The 13,598-nt window shown below is 45.2% G+C and overlaps 3 protein-coding genes and 1 non-coding gene across 9 annotated transcripts in view; all 4 read left to right on the plus strand.

Moving 5' to 3' along the window:
- Positions 1-2,349, plus strand: part of ARID4B (AT-rich interaction domain 4B) — an 84,813-nt gene extending 82,464 nt beyond the window's left edge. For all 3 annotated transcript variants that reach the window (XM_003640986.6, XM_004935477.5, XM_046939486.1), the window contains exon 24: positions 568-2,349. In XM_003640986.6, coding sequence (XP_003641034.4) covers positions 568-698 — 131 coding nt within the window. In that variant the 3' untranslated portion in view covers positions 699-2,349. The remainder of the gene's footprint in view (positions 1-567) is intronic.
- Positions 2,350-4,582: 2,233 nt separating this feature from the next.
- Positions 4,583-12,005, plus strand: RBM34 (RNA binding motif protein 34). Its single transcript, XM_423974.8, has 11 exons — positions 4,583-4,645; positions 4,768-4,900; positions 5,287-5,420; positions 6,413-6,635; positions 7,463-7,522; positions 8,086-8,129; positions 8,588-8,671; positions 8,897-8,960; positions 9,051-9,093; positions 10,853-10,971; positions 11,644-12,005. Exons 1-11 carry the CDS (start codon positions 4,608-4,610, stop codon positions 11,917-11,919), a joined length of 1,218 nt encoding a protein of 405 aa, XP_423974.6. The 5' UTR covers positions 4,583-4,607; the 3' UTR covers positions 11,920-12,005.
- Positions 12,006-12,205: 200 nt separating this feature from the next.
- TOMM20 (translocase of outer mitochondrial membrane 20) overlaps positions 12,206-13,598 on the plus strand; it is a 35,221-nt gene continuing 33,828 nt past the window's right edge. For all 4 annotated transcript variants that reach the window (XR_006938919.1, XR_006938920.1, XR_006938921.1 and 1 more), the window contains exon 1: positions 12,206-12,444. Coding sequence is in view for 1 of the 4 variants with exons in the window: in XM_423972.8 (XP_423972.3) it covers positions 12,321-12,444 (124 nt within the window). In the remaining 3 variants the exon portion in view is untranslated. The remainder of the gene's footprint in view (positions 12,445-13,598) is intronic.
- Positions 12,842-12,977, plus strand: LOC112532239. The gene has a single exon (XR_003074696.2). It is a non-coding gene; the product is annotated as a small nucleolar RNA SNORA14 (small nucleolar RNA).

Below are 13,598 nucleotides of genomic sequence, written 5' to 3' on the forward strand. Positions count from 1 at the left end.
CTTAGCATAAGAGATTCATCATGGGTTTAAAGGAGATTAATAAACAATTTTGTTTCTCTTGTTTTACTTCTGTAAGAAATATTCTAGTGTGCCTGCTCCTAACAGCATTAAAAGGATTTTTTCTACGTCTCATTTTTATCTGTGTATTTAGCAGTACTCTGCCACGTGTAGCAAGGTGGCTGAAGCCATTTCATGGGCACAACAATTGCTTCTTGATTGCCCGGGCAGGCTGTACGTGCAGGTTCAGTGCTGGGACAAGGCCCTGCCTGTGTAAATTCCCACAGGAAAGAGAACTGATGACTGTGCCTGTGGGGCAGGAATGACTGACATCCTCTGGCTGAGTCCTTGATGTGGGTCATCAGGGAACCAGGCCTGCGGGGGTGCAGTGCCTTGCTATCTTGTACATAGCATAGCTTGTCTTGCAGACTATTTCCCATGAAAGCTGGGGAGCGGAGGATTTTTTTCTTTTAATTACTAGGCATTAGGTATTGGAGTCAGTATATATAAACCCCTTTTATACTGCCTAATTTGTGAATTTTTAAAACCTGTGTTCTTGTTCCCATGCAGGTGCTGCTACTACGTCCTCTTCCTCCTCATCACCTTCCTCCAGTTCAATTACAGCTGCAGTTATGTTAACCTTAGCAGAACCATCTATGTCAAGTTCATCACAAAATGGAATGTCAGTTGAGTGCAGGTGACAGCAGGACTTGCCAAAGCACTTTGCACTTAATGGCTGCTGAGGGCCACTCTTTTCTTTTTTTTTAATTTTTTTTTATACTGCACAGTGGCACAAAATTCAGACAAGCACTATTTTGTATTTAAAGTTGTTTCTTGACAAGCTAACTTTGCACTTAAGTGCACTTTTATGAAGAAAAAGTACAACAAACTGCTTTTCCTCAAGCAATAATTGTTTCCAACTTGTCTGGGAATTGTAAGTCCAGTGACTGGAAGGCCTTCCACTGTGGCAAATGGAGGCTGTTCACTGCCTGTAGAGACAGTACAATAAGCATATAGTTGTTGGGTTGATCTAAATAAATGTGGTAAGGCTTACTGTACATGTATTCCTTGGTATTTTGTTAAAGCTGGAACATTTGATATTTTTCCATTTATTTATGACAAATATTGAACCTATTTTCATTTGTACAAGCTAATTGTTTTTTAACTGCTAAGTCACCTTATAGTGGCTTTAATTGTATACGTCAAGCACATGTATTCAATTCAAAACCTGCAGTTAGTGGGATGTTTGACATCGGTCCTGATAACCAAATACGAGGATTCCTTTAAAAACAGACAAACAAAACTGACTAATGTTTACAGGTTTGAATTAGGCTTAAATAGGTTACTCTGGGTTTTAAGAACCCATTAATTGGAAAGAAACTACTGTACTTGCCATTTTTCTATAAAACAGTATTTTTTTTTAATTTTGATAAAATACATTACGAAAAAGGAAGAAAATGGCTAACAAACTGTATTAAATCTTAATGTATAAATATTGTATTTAGCCAGTTTAAAGTGTATATTTATTCATAATGGATTATAACAGTTATATTTTTGTGTTTTCTTGTAAATGTTTCTTTTCCCTTAAAGCAACAAATATTTCATTTGTAATGCTTATTTTATTACGAGCTTCAAGGAGAGAGGACTTCGAGACCGAGTAAGGCGTGAGGTTATAATTTGTGGTTGCTGGTATGAACACTGCCACAAAGGGTAGTTGTTTTTAAAATACATAGCTAGCTGAGTGGTAGACATTTAATTTTTTAAATGCCTTGTACAAATTCCAAAACCAACTTCAAACTGTTTTCACTTGTATTGATTTTACGTTGTATGAATCCCAAGCGCTCTCCTGTTAATTATATACCTTTGTAAGACATTTGTATATTGCGGAAGTGTTCATTCGAGCTATTTAATACCTGGCACTGTTAATACACAGTACTTTATTGTACAGATTGTTTTACTGTTTTAATTGTAGTTCTGTGTACTTCTTTTGGCTGGGGAAATAGGGGCTGGCATGTTTTTCTTTGTTTTCTGGCAATACAACATGTAAGAATTCAGAGCATTTTGTTTGTAGATGCTAGAGTGTCAGAATCCTTTACATTTGACTTTTCTAAGAAAAGCATTTTCAGTCTTCGTAGTGTGTGCTTAAGGCTAACTTTATTGATTTTATTGAAATGGTTTCAAAGTATTCAGAATTGTACAGGACTGTAAAAATTTGTTGACAAACATTGAAGGAAAAGCTTATAGAAGAAAGCTATAAAATATATATTAGGTTCTGCAGAAAATGGAGAATTATGTAATATATTGTACAAATGTAAGCAAAGGCCTCTGAAATAAAATGCCATAGTTTGTGAATCCCTGATTTTGTTTCTAATAGTTTAATTAAGCAACGATAGCGTGCTCATTTAAATGACACCAACCTGTAGAATCAGTTTAGCAAATGATATTTGATGTGGTGTAATAAGCATAGGAAAATCAGTTAGATGTGGTACGTTGGCTCCGTTTTCCTCTTAGCAGATGGCTAAAATGCATCTTTTTCAGCAGAAGAGTCGTGCTTGTTGGCATCATTAAGGCTGCACCGGTTGAAATAAAGACGAGTTTGGATTCACGTTAGTTTGAAAAATGTAAAAGAGAGCTCCTGAGGATACTTGCTGTCTCCTAAAAACCACTGGCTAAGTTCAGATTTGGTAGAAGTGGAACCTTTAGTTATGAAGAAGTTAAGAACCTTGTGTGGAACCTTTAGTTATATCCACTCACGCCATGTCCGGCCTTCCTTCTGTTGTCCAAAATAGTTGCACTTGTTAAATGGTGGATTGCCACTGAGGCTGGTAAATCACAAATGACTGCCAACGGGCTTTGGACACTTAGATTGTTAATGATCGCCATGATTTGAGACTGTCAGGGGCAATTTTAAGTAGCTTCAGTGGGGCTACTGGGAAGGCAATGTACATGTTTAGTAGAACCAGAGTTGCAATGGCTCAGTTCTGCCTTTAGTTTCAGGAGTCACAGCTGGTATTGATTTAACTGGGAACTGCATTTGGGCAATTGAGCGTATCCAGCCTTCCACTTGCTACTACTTCTCTATCAGCTCTGCTTCAGTGCCAGCATTTGTGCTTTGATACAATTGTTAACTCCTATTCTATATGTGAAGCTTTATTTATTTAACATGAAATAATGGAGAGATTCTTCATTAAGCTGCCTCCCCATGCTTCCTTGCTGCTCAGATTATTTAATTTTTGCTCTCTTGCATGTAGTTTAATGACTAATCAGAATCTGTTCTGGGTGTTTTGTATTGCACCTCTTCTGTGAAGTGTCTGTAACTGTATTCTCTGGTTTGTGTTACTTGTGTCCCTGTGGTTACAAACAAAGATGCTTTTGGCAAACTTTTTAGCTAGGCTAATGTAACCTGAGTTGCAGTAAGAGAAATCAGAGCTTCCTTTCAGTTTACGTATTATAATGCTGCTTAAGCATGGATGTGCTTCCAGCTTGGCATGCATGCTGTGCTTAAAGCTGAGAAAGTATGTGCCTGTACCTGTGAGTGCCTGCTTGGGTAACAGCCTTAAAAGAAAATTGCCCTTCACTTACGCGTTGCACCTTGGCTGAGTGACAGATGCATTCTGTGTGTCCTCACATTTGATGTTCTCAAGAACAGCTGTGTGTAGGCTATCAGCATATGCTTGGGAGCTCATCTGGCTCTGAAGGCTGGCTGTATTGCTCCTGGTGTGTTTACTTGCACCAGTGCTTGTACTACTTTTTACTGTGTGGTTTCTATCGCACCATAACACTTTCTTCTCTGCCTACATTACGGCTCAAACTCACTGTCTGGTTGAGTTCCTGGAGGTAATATGCCTTTTTTGAGCTTCAGCAATTTTAAGTCTCTGAAATCAGTCAGCAAAATGTTTATCCGATGTGGTTTTGATGCATTTTGATGGTTCAGCCTATTCTACCCCAGTGTCGCCTATAAAACTACTCTGCCACGTGAAGGTAGTTTGGAAATGCCAACACATGTAAGTGCAGCATCCACTGCCAGTTTTCAGTAACTTTTGCATTCTCTTGGGTTGTCCATGAGAGTCCTGGCATCCGGAAGGCCTCAGTCAAGACTAATGCTTTACCTTATTCTGTAGCTGGATTACTTGTTCTACTTCAGTTAGATGTGAGTGCCAGTAGAACTGCTAACACTGGCAGCTCAGAAATGGGCCTGAAGTGCCTAAAAGGTCACATCAGAAGGGTAGATAAAATCATAGAGTATCCAGATGTGGGAGGGACCCGCATGGATCACTGAGTCCAAGAGTCCACTCCCGGCTCCACACAGCACCACCTCAAATCCAAACCCTCTCTCTGAGAGTGATGTCCAAACACTCCCTGAGCTCCAGCACTCGGGGCCGAGCCTACTGCCCTGGGCAGCAATAACTGCTCCTTCTACAAGGTGCCTCAGCCTGTTACACACTACAGTAGTGTCTTCCCTTAGCAGCCCAACTCCAGAAACCGTTCAGTCCCGCACGCTACGTAATCTCCTCGCCCAGGTAAGTGTCCAGCACGGCCCCGCCCCTCTGCCCACAGCGTGCGGCTGCCGGAAGTGACGCACCTTCTTTCCGTTCGGCGCGCGTCCCGTCATGGCGGCGCCCCGAAGAGCCGCCGAGCCGCCCGCCGGGTGCGTTACCGCGCGCTCTGCCCCGTCCCATTTCCCTTCCCTCCGCTTCTACCGCCGCGCGGCGGTGTTGCCCCGTGGAGCGGCCGTTGCGGGGCGACCGCTGACGCCGCTCTCCTGTGCAGGGCCCTGTGCGGGGACTACGTGGTGGGGCAGGTGGTCGGCAGCCTCTTCTCGGGCGGGGCGGCGGCGGCGCGGCCTCTGGCGGGTCTGTTCCGTGCCGCCGCCCCGCCGCCCGTGTTGGTGGCCGTGCCCAGGGTAAGCTCTGCGTACCGGGATAACGGAGCCGTCTCCCGTTCCGCGTGCGACTCGGTGTGAGGGCGGGGTTTTTAAATATCGGTCGGAGGTTTTGCAGTGGGGTTTGGGTATTCCCGACTTGCCCCCCTCCCAGTGCGTGGCCTGGCGTGGCGGCAGGTCTGGCCCGAAGGGATCTGCGTGGCCCCGTAGCTGCACGGCGGAGCGCCGCCCTGAGGGGGACGCGGTGCCCCTCGGCCTCGCGGGAGGCACGCAGCTGGGCCAGCCCCGCAGCCCACGATACAGCTGATAAATAAACGGCGTTCTAAACAAACTGCAATTCGTAAAACGGTTGTAGGGGATTTCTGAACTTTTCAAGTTAATTTCTTTGGTGTTTGTTAAAAAAAAAGGAAAAGAAAAGAAAGCGTACAGAAGCGGAGGTGTCAGAGGGACAGAGCTCAGCTGTCAGAGAAGAACCTCCTAAGAAAGTGAAGAAAACCAGAAAGAAGGAGCTTTCAAAAGCAGAGGAGAAGCTGGCAAGCAGGTGTGTGGGCGGTGCCTTCTTAAAGAGAGATTAAAGAAAAAACTCTGTCTTAATCAGGAGACAAAACAATGAAATATTAGGCTACTATTCCTCACAACCTTGTGTTTTAAAGTACTATTTTTAAGCAGCTTTGGAAGTGTGAAATAGTTTGTGCCAGAAGGTATTCAGTACTTCACGTTCCTGCTGGAGGCAGGCCCTAGGCCTGTGGAACTGAAGCCCCCATCAGAGGGCTGGCAGGGCTGCAGGCTGAGCTGTGACGTGCTCGCTGGCACGGAGTGATGCCTTCAGAGCTGCGCTCTGAGGCACCTTCAGCAGGAGCAAGCTGCAGGCCAGAGCTGGTTGTCCTTAGCCTGCTGGCTCATGCTGGGAACCAAATTGCTCTGTTGTACTGCTTGTTGTTGTAAGCGTGCGGGATGAGCCGCTGTCAGCTCCAGCAGGAAGCTATTCTCCATTCGGTTCCTGAATAACAACATTTGATTCATTGTAGCTTTTGAGGCTCATACCGTGTCCACTTTCTGATATTGTTGTTGCATTTTTCCCGTCCAAGAGAGGAAATAATTTGCTTGTTGTTTGGTGTCTGTAGCCTTCTTGCTATTACGGCGAGTTTGTACAGGCAGAGATCTGTTAGTGTCTCGGTGGATCTCAGAAGATAGTTGTGGATGTGGCAGATGCTGGGAGGAAACCTTTTCTCACTTCTGGCACGCAAAGATGATTTTTTCCCCCCTTCAATTTTAGACAGAGCAATGAATTCTTAACTGTACCTAATTAGTAGTAAATTCCATGGCCTGGGACAGCAAATCGTTTTCTGTATTACTTAACGGTCAGATACGTTTATTTTATGCACAGTAGGAAAAAATAACATTTGTGATTTTATGTTGAGCATAACAACTTAAAATATAAGTTAAAATACCTCTCTTAGAGGCTTTAATTCTTTTACTCAAATGCCCTATTCTTTCCCGTCGGTTCCCATTTGTTTGTCTTTTTCTGAAAAGGGAGAGTGCATTAGAACAGGCAGATGAAGACGAAGAGCAAAAACTGCTTCAGAGCAAAGCGAAGCAAAAAAAACGGGCTTCTCACGCCGTCACCAAGAGTGGTGGTAATTCAGGTGCAGGCAGAGCTGTGAAACAAGAGAAGAAAAAGAATGAGGCTGAAGAAATGATTAAGAACAAAAGAACGGTGTTTGTTGGAAATCTACCTGTCGACTGTACTGCTCAGGTACGTGAGTGGAGTCCGTCAGCCAAAGGAACGAAAAAGATTATGACAGCCCTTACTTTAAGGGAACGTTTCCACTTGGCATCTCACACATGCTTACGACTAAAATCTCTTATTGTGAAAGTGGGAAGTAATGCTCGTTAACAGAAACCTTCAGACACAGTCTTTTTTTGTTGTAGTGGAGTTGGGCTTTTTACAGCAGTGGATCAGTTGTGTTGCTTCAGTAGAATGTGTTGATTTCTTCATAGAATCATAGAATGAATCACAGAATGGCCCGGGTTGGAAGGGACCTCAGGGATTGTGAAGGTCCAATCCCTCTGCCACAGGCAGGGCCACCAACCTCCACATGTAATACCCGACCAGGCTGCCCAGGGCCCCATCCAACCTGGCCTCGAACAGCTCCAGGGACGGGGCATCCACAGCCTCTCTGGGCAGCCCGTTCCAGCACCTCACCGCTCTCTCTGTGAAGAACTTCTCCCTTCAACTAAAATCTATGTAATAAATGAGAGCTATAAGTACAAAGCTGGAGCCTGCTGCTCATTTTGAATACAAATAATGCTTCAGATTTTTACACTACATATTTTAAATTTGTACCATCCTCAGTAGTTAGGGATATGAATTCAGTTTTGGCAGTCCATAGAATAAGAAGTGGCCACAGGAAACACAGTATTACTTGCAAGTTGCTGGCATGTTTTTAGTAGCCTGTTAACATACCTTGCATGAGTGAAGTGAAAATAGTATAAAAACCATCTTAGTAGTAGGTGCTCAACAATAACTCTTATAATCAGGATGCAGAAATACATTGACCATCTGTTATGTTTTCTGTTCAGATGCTGAAGTCTCTTTTTAAAGAATATGGACAAATAGAATCCATTCGATTCCGTTCCGTGGTACGTTATTTCCTCTGATGCTATATGGTGTCTGCTTTTCTGACCTTACGGGACACCGTTCCTAAGGCTTGTATCTTCATTTGAATTCAGGAGCAGGTTTAGGTGGATATATTTTACCATTAGAAGAATCACTGGAGATATTACTGCAGAGGCACCTTTCCTTTCATCACATATTCTTCCTATAACAGCAGTTTGTACCGTCAGAGATGTAGTTTTTCTCTGAGATGGCCTTTATTATTGCTGATTTAATTAAGGTATTCTTTAGCTATTTTTGAATTACAGCAGCAAAAGCATATTCATTGTAACTCTGTGTACTGTACAGAACAGCTGAAGGTAATTGTCTTGGAACTCAAGAAACACAACAGACTAGGCCAAAGCATATAAGTGTATAATTTTGAGATATTTCTTGATCATCACAGATATCCATTTGCATACATAACCAGCTTCAGTGTACTGGCTACATTACTCTGAGTGGAAGTGGTGTTTGACTTTCTCTTCAAGGACAAATAGTTGTGATATGTTGTCACTGTGGTTACTTAATGAAAGCTTTTTTTATCTTAAAGGTTCCAGCAGAAGATACTCTATCCAGAAAGTTAGCAGCCATAAAGTAGGTTCTGCTTCTGACATAAACATGCTTTATTTTTCGAAGACAGAATGTTTTGTTAAGTGTTTGCTGTTTGTTGTTTTGCTGTTTCCTTTTTTTGTCTTCTGTTTCTTTGATTTTTGTAATACCCTTTGCGCATATGCAACTCTTTTGACAAGTGATAAGGAATTGTAAGCCTTATGTAGCAGTAAATAATTATGTCAGATTGCATTTATTGTATTTTAGGAAGGAAGCAGACAGTAATTGTCCTTAATTCCTTTGGGTGTATTTATGAGCTGAGGAAGCTTAATTGGGGTGCATACACAGGGTGTGTGAGATGTACAGTGGGACTCTCTTTACTTAACAAGAATTGAAGTTGCTACTGCATGCAAAACAGGGGAGACGTCAACTTGTTTCCCAAGAAGTGCTTCTGCACAGCATCGTATCAGAATTGTTTAAAAAGTGTCTTTTTCCTGTTCCAGGCGTAAGATCCATCCTAACGTGAAGTACATTAATGCTTATGTTGTATTTAAAGAAGAACGTGATGCTGTTAAGGCTCTAAAAAAGTAAGTCTCGGCTGTGTTTCTCGTGCCTGTTGAGAAGGCAGATATGCAGAGTGTTTAAAGATGAATGTAATCTGCTTCCTTTTTGCTTGTATTAAAATAAAGCTGGTATTTCAGACTTAAAAGTAAATTTGCCTTTTGCAAAAATGCTATGCAGTGACATTGTAAATGAAGCAATGCTTCATCGTTCCATTCTAAGATCTTTTCTTTTTCTTTGGACTACAAAAGAAATGGAACAGAAGTTGCTAGTGGATTTCACATCAGAGTCGACAGCGCATCAAAAAACAGTTTGGTAAGTGGTGTGTGACACAGAAACTCGTGTTCTGCGTTTCGCTGTAACAACTGACTCAGTGGCTTTCGATCTCTTCCTTGTTTTCCTTAGCATGACAACAAGCGATCTGTATTCCTGGGAAATCTCGCGTATGGTAAGTAAAACGGAACGTCATGCCTTGTTTAGTGCTTGTGGAATACACTGACGTTAGGATTCTTTTATTTACTGGTCAGGGTACCAAGTTTAGGTAGCTAACTATCGTTTGTTGGAATCTTTTAGAATAGCACTTTTATTTTTTGACAGAGACACCGAAAGGGGTGAGTTTTCAGCAGGTGCTGCACACGAATTGTTTTCTTCTGTTGTATTTCGAGAACTGCAAGCACTTTTATTTCTTATTGTTACTTCATGTTTCTTAAATAAATATGACTAAGCTGCATGTGTCACAGCTTAATAAACTGCCAAATGCATGCTTGTATTTGTAAACCACTTCCAAGTGATACACAGGGACAGCTTCTAATTTTGATGCTCATCTGTGAGCCACAGGATGAGTGATTCTGTCCAGGCAGCTGTCTGCTGTGAGTTGTTAGCTGAGTGGAGGTGCTTGCTGTGTAGTTCAGGTCAGTGCTTAATGAGTATTCAGCTGCTTCTGAGTAAATGAAGGGATCACCGTCAGGTGTGGTCAATGTGATGAGGTTATTAATGGAGTGAGGATGCTTGGGATAACTTGCTTTGGGGTGTGGTGCATAAATATGCAGGACAAAGGCACGTCCTGTGCCAAGAACTTGATAAAGAACCAGTGCTGTTAAAACTTGACCTGTCTGTAAAGCTGGAGAGGTGACAGATCTGAGTATGGTAACATTTCTCTGCTGTGCAGAGCTTGTTTTGGTACTGTCTGTTCTTCCATGCATCCTGAAAGAAAAGAGCAGTTTGGACATTGACAGTACTCTGGAAATGACGTCAGCACCTTCAACTTTTCTCAGCGCATCAAATGCCCATTAATTTAAATCCTTACTGTTAAATTCAGACCCTCCCTAGTGCAGACATATCCATGTAAAGAGACTTACTATAGAATAAAGTGTACCTGTACAGAAAAGAGTATAACCTATGTTTTAGTACTCTTACATCCCACTTGTCCTTCTGGTTGCATAGGCATGAGTCTGAGAAAGCCTTACACGTGTGGCCAACCTCCTGCCCAAGGAGGCTGTGGATGCCCCATCCCTGGAGGCATTCAAGGCCAGGCTGGATGTGGCTCTGGGCAGCCTGGTCTGGTGGTTGGCGACCCTGCACATAGCGGGGGGGTTGAAACTCGATGATCATTGTCGTCCTTTTCAACCCAGGCCATTCTATGATTCTACAATTATTAGAACAGTCCTATTAAACCCCGTTTCCCCCATTCAGCTAAAATTAAGTCCAGTCACTGAGCATCAGGTTGCAGGAACTGCCAGCTGAGGTTTGGTATCATCAGTATTAATTCTCAGAAATAGAATTATAGCATAAGAAGGAGTTGCAAGAATATTGCTTGCATCTTCATTTCTGCTGTGTTCAACCCGTAACCGAAATTATTTGAAAAAACCTACTTTGTTCTTCATTCTCATTTGTGATTTGTATTGTAGTTTTCAAAGGTAGGGGATCAGTGAGTGTCACAGGAAACAGTCCTTACATAAAGTCCACAACTACCAGCATTTGCAAACCGCTTTCAAATCCTGCACAGTGATGGCTTAGAATTTCCACGCTGTCTGCGCTGTTAACTCGCTGGAATTTCTCTGTAGCACTGATATCTGTGTACTTAAACACTGTCATACATTTAAATATGTTTGTGTACCTGAACTAGTCAACGTCAAGTGTTTGGATTTAGGCTGGGCTTCTACGGGTGCCTCTCTGAAGAGACGTGTGTCGCTGTGCTTGGCCTGCAGACATCAGCGACAGCGCCGTGCGGGAGCACTTTGCTGACTGCGGAGATGTCGTGGCGGTGCGAATTGTGCGCGACAGGCAGAGCGGCATGGGCAAAGGCTTTGGCTACGTTCTGTTTGAGGTACGTACGGATGGCAGACTTCAGGACACCTCTCAAAATCCGAATGGGGAATTGGTGGTATGGCCTTACCTGACTTATTACGCGAGCGATGTTAAATGGTAGCGCTGTTCTGTGTGCTAAAAGTAGCTTCCTCCACGCCCCTGGGAGCACTGCAAAGCAGTTATTTTAGGCTGAGGACAAAGAAAAGTTGCAAAATGCTGGAATGAAAGAAATTAACTGTAAGGGAGAGATGGAGAGATGTAGGGGAGGAAGAAATGGATTCACTTGGTGTAACAGCAACCTTCTCCCTTCGGTTACGTTTCCAAATGTAAGCGAATTCTTTTCTGCAGCTCCCTAAACATTGCTTTTTCATGCTCTTCTCCCAGCCTCCTCTTCCTCAGTTTATTTCCTGCAGCCCAAGATCTTCTTTGTCCGCGTTTCTCCTTTCTGTCTCAGTCTTCTATGACTGGTGTAAGCTGTTTGAGAGTTCCCTTTCAACAACGTGTGCCCCAGTGCATAAGCCCTCTAGGTGTGCGAGCGCTTCTGAGCACAGAGGCGACAGTATGGAAATAAAGGCGGTCGGGCGCTCTCTGTTGTAAAATCCTGCCCACCAGAATTAAAGAAAGGCAGCCTTTTATTTGGAAGTCATCAACCGGGGTGCTCTGCTTCTCAAGTGCATGTCTGTTCTGGCAGAATACGGATGCTGTACACCTCGCTCTGAAGCTCAACAACTCTGACCTGATGGGACGGAAGCTCCGCGTGAAACGCTGCGTGGAGAAGGGCAAAGCCCCACAGAGGAGTACCACGAGTCGGCCTCGTGGCCCTATGGACAGAGCTCAGAGCACGCTGAGAAACAGGAGAGGCTCTCACGATTCATTTGTTGGCGAAAAAGCAAATCCAGCCAAAAAGAGCGCTAAGCCCAAAAGACTGAAAAGTATTACTAAAAAGAAAGGTGGGAAAAACAAATAGCCTTTTGAACAGCTAACCCGTTTATGTAAAAAAATAATAATAATAATAAAAAAATTGGCTCTTTTTAATAAAACTGATGAATACAAGGGCGTTCCGTGCTGAGCCGTCTCTCTCCTTACCGTACCTCGGCCGCTTCTCCCAGCGCGCCGCCCCCTCCCTTGCGGTATGCGCAGAAGGGCCCTAGAAGGGACGTGCAGAGCGCGCCGCCGTTCGCGCATGCGCCGTGGGCCCCGCAGCCCGACAGGCACTGGGGAAGCCGCCCTCCGGCGCAGGCTGATGACGTAGCGGAAGCGAGGCGGGGTCCTTTTTCGCCGCCCGCTCGCCCCAAGGTGCCTGCGGAGCTCGGCGCCGGCCTTGCGGAGGGCGGGGGCGGCGGGGCCTTCCCCGCGGCGCCGGGCACCATGATGGTGGGTAAGACCAGTGCCATCGCCGCGGGCCTCTGCGGGGCCCTATTCATCGGCTACTGCATCTACTTCGACCGCAAGAGGAGGAGCGACCCGAATTTCAAGAACCGGCTGCGGGAGCGTGAGTGTCCGGGCCGCCCCCTCGGCGCGGCTCTCGCGCGCGGGCGCCCCTCCCCCTCCCGGCTCGGTTCCCGCGCGGGGCGGCGGCACGTGGCGGCCCCGCAGCGCCCCCGGCCCTCCCGGCTCGGCTTCGGCGGCACCGCGCGCCTCGGCCCCTGCGCTGCGTGCCGTGAGCGGGTAACGTGGGCTCTGCGCGCCGGGAGCGCGGCCTGGGGATCGTTCCTCTCCGCCGTGCGTTAATCTGTTAATCCCGCACGCTCAGGCGGGGCCTATCGCTGCCGCGCTTTACGTGGCGGCGCTCGTTTCCCGGCGTTTGGAGGGCGATCAGATAAAGGCTGCAGTCTGATAACGAAGCCGCTGAGGCGTGAGCGAACGGCGGCCTTCGGACGCGTTACCCGCGGCATTCCAAACCCTCCTGCTGGCTGCCCTGCTGGCCTCCAGGCATAAGAACGAATGCCAGAGCGAACCGGTGATTCATCCAAAACGTGGGGCTCCTGTCCTGTGGCTCCTCGTTATTTCACGTCTTCAACATTTAAATAAATGTTTGAGCAGTCCAGGAAGTCTTAAATTCAGCTTTACCATGAGGTATTTGAATAGCGAGAAGCAGGCTGAGAACTGTGTGCTGGGTTGATTCTATCCCGAGAATAGGTGTGCTCCTCCAGTCACGTGGCTGAAGGTCAGAAATCACTCTCAAAGTAAATTTTCCTAGCAAGTAACTGACGTGATCAGCACCTTCGCTGATGAAAGAGCCATTGCCTGTGATCTGGGATCGCAGAAGCAGTTGTGTGTCCTCAGGTAGTTCTTGTCCCACAGTGCATGGTTGGCAAATTTCAGCGTAGTAGACTGGTGTTTGTTTGTCTTGCATGAAAAAAACTGGATTTTGGCAGAATAATTGGCTGCTGAGCCATTGGAACAGCTCCAGAGGAGAGGCATGAAGATGATCAGAGGGCTGGAGCACATCTCTTCTGAAGAAAGGCCGAGGGAGCTGAGCTTGTTCAGTCTGGGGAAGAGAAGGCTCCCGGAAGGCCTCGCTGCAGCCTTCCAGTACTTGAAGGGAGGCTATAAACAGAGGGCGACTGGCTGTTTTCATGGTGTCATAATGATAGGATGAGAGGGAATAGGGAATGACTTTAAACTAAAAGAGAGAAGATTCAG

The sequence above is a fragment of the Gallus gallus genome, chromosome 3, assembly GCF_016699485.2.
Source record: "Gallus gallus isolate bGalGal1 chromosome 3, bGalGal1.mat.broiler.GRCg7b, whole genome shotgun sequence".
Classification (NCBI taxonomy): Eukaryota; Metazoa; Chordata; class Aves; order Galliformes; family Phasianidae; genus Gallus; species Gallus gallus.